The following is a 5,845-nucleotide window of genomic DNA, read 5'->3' as shown; positions in this document are numbered from 1 at the left end:
TCATTTTCCTTGTACCTTGGTATCGGAGGAGCTCGAGCAGACAATGTAGAAGCTTCGAAACTAGATGCGAAACGATACTGATTGCAATCGGCGGAGTGTCTGTCCGCGCTTCTTGACGCCGCGCAAGTCGGAAATGTTCGCCAAGTGTGCGTTCGGCGAGGCCAGAGAAACGATCGAAACGTTCGCCGTGTCAACAACGCAGAGGAATCGCGAGCGCTATCTGATGGTGAAATCGAACGATCTCGGAAGTTCCGCGAGATTAAATGTAGGATACTCCGTGTGACCATTTGTGTGAGCCGACCGTAAGTTGAAGATTCGATTATGGAACCTCGCCTCGGAGACGAATCGACCCCCCGATAAGGCTACTCCGCGGCAGATCATAAAAGAGACCGCGCTTCCGAGCGCCACCCCATCCGAATTATGAGCGCTCCGAGAAGAAGGAACAGAACGGCCATACATGTGACCCCCGAAATGCGGGCGAAAGAGTTCGCAGACAATCAATTCCATGCATCGGGGGATCGCCTGTTTTGTAGCACGTGTAATATCGCTGTGGACCATACGAGGAAAGACAGCTGCGGTAAACACCTTGAGACCCAGGGTCGCAAACGAAGATATAAGTCCTTGGAGGAGTCTCTATCGAAGAAAGCTAAGCTTCAGGTCAGTCTGAGTGAAGCTCTCGGCCAACGAAGTGAAGCAGAGCTAGAGAAGGAATCGACGCTTGTGAGTCTCGTTGAAGCTTTTGCGGCCGCTAACATCCCGTTGCATACCCTCGATAATCCGAAGTTGCGGATGTTCCTCCAATCGAATATGAAGTCTTGCGGGGTCATCCCTTGGGCGAGCAATCTTCGTCGAAATTACCTTCCGAAAGCATTCAATGTCCACGTCAGGAACTTGAAGGAACTTCTCGGAGGAAGTAGATCCGTCGCGATCGTTTGCGACGAAACAACAGACAGAGAGGATCGTTACATCCTCAACGTTCTGGCGATTCCATGTTGTGAAGAGGTCGAAGAGCCAACGTTGAAGGCATTTCTCCTCGAATGCAACGTTTTGGAAAGTACAAATTTCAAAACGGTCAGCGATGCGGTCCTGAAGATTTTGCAAAGATACGAGATTTCTCCCTTACGCGTTAGTGCTTTCGTAACAGACAATGCTACGTATATGAACAAAGCTTGGAAAGATTCATTGAAGTACATCTTCCTCAACGGAACCCATGTGACTTGCACCGCTCACCTCTTGAATCTTGTTTGCGAAGAGTGGGTCTCGTCGTTTCGCACGGTGAATAAGCTTGTCTGCAGCATCAAGAGAGCCTTCACGGCTTGCCCGGCTCGGAAAGCAAGGTTCAAACAATTTCTGAGGGATAACGGGAAAATCGAAAAGCTCCCTCCAGTTCCAGTCCTTACCCGATGGAATAGTTGGTTCCGGGCAGCCCTTTTCCACGCGGAGTATCTTGAGAATTACCACGAGTTTTTCACCAAAGAAATGGAAGGGAGCTCGAGCAGTTCGCTTTCGGAAACAAGAGACCTCTGCGCCTCCCCTTGCGTCGAAACTCAGCTAGCCCAGTTGAGGGAATACGCCCCTCGTATCATGGAAGCTTTAACGAAGTATGAAAGCAACGAAGTGAGCGCGCACCTAGTTTCTGAAGACATGGCCCTGCTCATCGAATGGTTGGAAGTTTTTGCGGCTCATGAAGGAAACCTCGAAGTTACCAGGATCGCGCTCCAAAAATCTGCTGAAAGATTGCGAAATTATCTTTCGGGGGAGGCTACGGCCAAGTTCAGGCAACCGGCCGCTGACTTTTTTCGTGCCTGCCGTGTTTTCGATCCGTCCAACCTGAGTACAACTGAGATTCCTGCTGAGTTCGTCATCAAGAACGTGAGATGGTTCGAGGACGACAACCTAGCCAAAGCGGAGCTCCAGTTGTATCTTTCACGCCCGGAAGAGCTTAGAGCGTCCTTGCATCCAGTCGAGTTCTGGGTAAATGCAGCACCCAGATTTCCGAACTTGGCCGGCATCGCTCTCAGTTGTCTGAGCGTGCCGGTTAACAGTGTCGCCGCGGAGCGATCCTTCAGTCAGTACTCTGGGGTTCTCCGTGACGACAGACGTTGTATAAAAAGTGGAAACCTCAGTATGTATAACATGCTGTATCATAACAATGAGGGAATCTGAATTTATTGTGCTTGTAAGATACTAAGACTGTACATAAATTAACCTGTTGTAAATCTAAAAATAAACACGAGCCGCGAATAAGTGCGCGAATTTCTGCATTTTTTTGTCGGGTGCGCGAATTTCCGGAAAAATGCCGCGATGGATGCGCGAATTTCCGGAAAAAATGCCGCGATGAATGCCCAGCCCTACCAATGGTTAACCAAACTATTGAGAGAATTAGGCGAAGAAGGAAAACTTACAATTCAAATGGATAATCAAGCAGCAATCAAGCTCATCAAAAATCCTCAGTTCTATAGACGAACAAAACACATCGAACTAAAATACTTCTTCATCAGAGACCACTACGACAAAGGAGACATCGATATTGCCTACATACCGACGGAGTACCAGCGAGCCGACTGGCTGACCAAGCCACTCAACAAATCGGTATTCCTGAAACAGCGTGAGCTATCCGGTCTAACAGTCTGGAAAGCATGAGGCTAACAATAGCACTCATCATATTAACCCTCATAGCTTATACTCACGGATTTTTTTCATACAATGATTGTGGTGATGAATGCAAATCACGTGGTCAACCATGTCTCATAAGAAAATCAATCGGAGATATGTTTCACGTACAGTGCGTGAGCACTACGGTGTGTCAGAACAATGCTGACGATGAGACACCTTGCATCTCCGAAGTCCAAGCCACATTAGGGGGCAGAGAATTATGGATCTGGTACAGACAGAGACCAATCCCTCCCAAACCAATTGTAAAAGAAGACTGCGTGGTTTGGAAAGTAATCACTACTGCAGACATTTTATTTGCGACACTCTTAACAAGTATATACCTCAAATGGAAGTTAAATAACAGATTGCGAGCTAGGTATCAAAGAGTACCTGAGCCCGCCGAAGATAATCCCTACCGTCCAACGACGGAGGATGTGGATTCACCGGTGGAGCCGCAACCTGTTGGTGAACAGGTCACCATTTAATCTTTTGAGGAAGACCCTCTCTTCTCCTCCTCCAGTTCAGCCACACGTTTCTGCGCGTCATGCAGAAGTCCCTTCAGCACACCGACCTCGATCCGGTGGTTCCTACGAGTTTTGAGGAGTTTGAGCATGCAGAGACGCGCCACATTGCGCTCCTCCTCGCGCTCCTCATCTCCTAGTGGAAGATCAAGCCAATAGAATAGATTCCCTTCGAGATACACATCCTTCATCTCTGCGTTGAAAGTTTGCCATTTCTCAATGGCTTCGGCGGTGGCTTCTTCACGGGTTTTCCCACCAGAAAACTCTAGTTCGTCAATGAGTCTTTGAATATCCAGAAGTTGTCTTTCTCCATCGGAGGGCTTGTGTTCACAGAAGAGCTTCAGGAGACCGCGATTAAGCTCCCTGCTACGGGCAAGGGCTTCTGACGTCTCCTTGTCGACTCCGGTACCGATGAACATGTTGAAGGGATGGGGAATCTGGATGAGATCGGGGATTGATGGCTGAACACGCTGGGTCACTGTGTGATCTTGAGCACGGAGAACTCGGAGGCTAGGGGTAGAGTGAATGAGATCAAAAACAGCATGTCTTTTATACTAAACAATAGCGAGGGAAAGAGTGGTGACTGGAGCGGAGAGTACTCGAGATCAGAGGAAAAACCCAAGCATGAGCGACCGAAAAACTACGAAGCACGGTCCGGGTCTCTCCCCTCAAACCATGAAACTGACCCATGTCCGAATGAATCCAAACAACGCATGTCCAACTAATTGAACTCGAACAAAGTCTCCTGAGCGAACAGATCGTTCGGAGACCGGTCTTCTAACAAAGCCACCCTAAACCGCATGGCCAAATTCAAAGACCATTTGGAGCAGATCGGGCGGGGTGCGCTTGAGGACGGACTGCATGGGGGCGAGTGCTCGCGAGGGTCGGGTACACTGGACCAGTGAGAAACAACCACCAGTGCAAGCTACTACCAGTGAATTACCCGAAAACCGACAAACACCATAGAGAAAACGATCCAAATCAGGTCTCATAATACCAATTCTTATTTATACAATAGCTAACGGTGCCGAGAGTCGAAGTGATCTTGTCAAGGGAGCTTGATCGCACCCGGGTGGCCTTAAGCACACCACGGGGTTGAACAGTGGCTCCCTGATACCTGAGAACGCACGCGTTCTCCACCACGCTGAAGCACACTTGGTGCATTTCCAGACTTCGACACGTCATGGTGGACAAACGGAAGTTCTTAACCTTTCGGCTTTTGCCGGCTGAGGAGCCCAGTCTCCACGAGTGTCGACAGCACTGAGGACATGGGAGTGATGTCCTCACGAGTTGTGCTCACCCCGTGGACAGCCAGCTCGACTTCTGCGAAAATGAATTAGAAATCCACGATTAGAAACACATCACCATTTATTGCATTAAGATATTAAAAATGGCAAGTAAAAATTTATACAAATATGTCAGTAACATAGCATTACCGACGGCGGCTTGCAACTTGATGCAAGCATATACGAGCACGGCGACGAAAAGCGTCGCCGTCACCTTTCCGAGAAGCATCAGTAGAGTTCCTATTTAACCGGACATTTTTTTGCCGAAAACCGGACACGAATCGGACGGACAACACACCGAAAACCGGACAAGAAAACCGGACTTTTCGATGCACTATTCCGAAAGGAAAAACACGTTAGAATCTTCGGTGCGGTTCTTTGACTTAATTTATGCCTCAATCAACAAATCTGAGTTGAATTGGATCGACATATAGCGTTTGAGATTCGGCTCCGTCAATCTATGACGCCGATCAGACAACGAGTTTTTGTACATCGAAAACGATCTTTCAACCTCAGCATTCGAGAGTACAGCAAATTAATATAAATCGGAGTCTTCGTGGGGAATCTCGGTCATGCGTTTGAAATCACGGTTCCTGTCAAGAATCCCGTCGAGTCGACTGGCAAAAACGCCGCTCAAACTGGACCTGACTGAGCGCAATATTGCGAGCTGATCCTCCATGGAATTTGACCTAGACTCAAGCTCTTCAATAGCTTTCGGGATGTTTTGGAATTGAGCTATCTGGTCGAGCTCGTTCTGCAGCTCCGGGTCGAGGAGGAGTGATTTCAACGTTTTCGAATCGGCTTCTTTCGCTCCGATTTTCGTCACGAACAATTCGATCTTCTTAATGTTCTTGTGATGGTGCAGCGCAGTGTTCAAATATGTTCCCCACCGTGTGATAACCGGAGTCGGAGGTAGGGGCTCATCTTCAAGTATCAGCTGATAGAGATCTTTACTATTCTTCGAATAAGAGAGAACGCTCTCCATGTTGGATACCAGCGAGTTAACTCTCGGATACGCCCCCCTGATGGTCTCGCAGAGTAGATGAAGACCGTGAGCTAGAAAACTTACGTGAAGGAAATCTTTGTAGAATATCTTCAGCTCTCGGCCAGCGGCAAGATTGGTCTTACATTGATCCGTTACGAATAATCGGAACCTTTTCGGATCATCTGAGATAGACATGGCGACGCGGTTCACAATACCAGATAGCGTCACCGTGTCTGCCGAATCCACGAAATCCGTATCATATAGAAACGGGATCTCCGCTTTCCCACTGAGAGGCAGAACTATCGTGTTCACCACTTTCCTCTTCCGGGCATCTGGTTTTCGTCGATGTAGATGGCGTAGGGAAAATTCCCGAGCCGGGTCGCCAGCTCCTCGCGAAC

The 5,845-nt window shown here is 48.5% G+C and overlaps 1 protein-coding gene across 1 annotated transcript; it reads left to right on the top strand.

Annotated features, from left to right (window-relative positions):
* Positions 1 to 471: 471 nt before the first annotated feature.
* On the top strand, positions 472 to 2,166 carry LOC100903363 (uncharacterized). Its single transcript, XM_003741988.1, has one exon. The coding sequence runs from the start codon at positions 472 to 474 to the stop codon at positions 2,164 to 2,166; it is 1,695 nt and encodes a 564-aa protein (XP_003742036.1).
* Positions 2,167 to 5,845: the final 3,679 nt, after the last annotated feature.

Source organism: Galendromus occidentalis, unplaced genomic scaffold (assembly GCF_000255335.2).
Source record: "Galendromus occidentalis unplaced genomic scaffold, Mocc_1.1 scf7180000077249, whole genome shotgun sequence".
NCBI classification, from domain to species: domain Eukaryota; kingdom Metazoa; phylum Arthropoda; class Arachnida; order Mesostigmata; family Phytoseiidae; genus Galendromus; species Galendromus occidentalis.
This window is presented reverse-complemented; position numbering and strand designations above follow the sequence as displayed.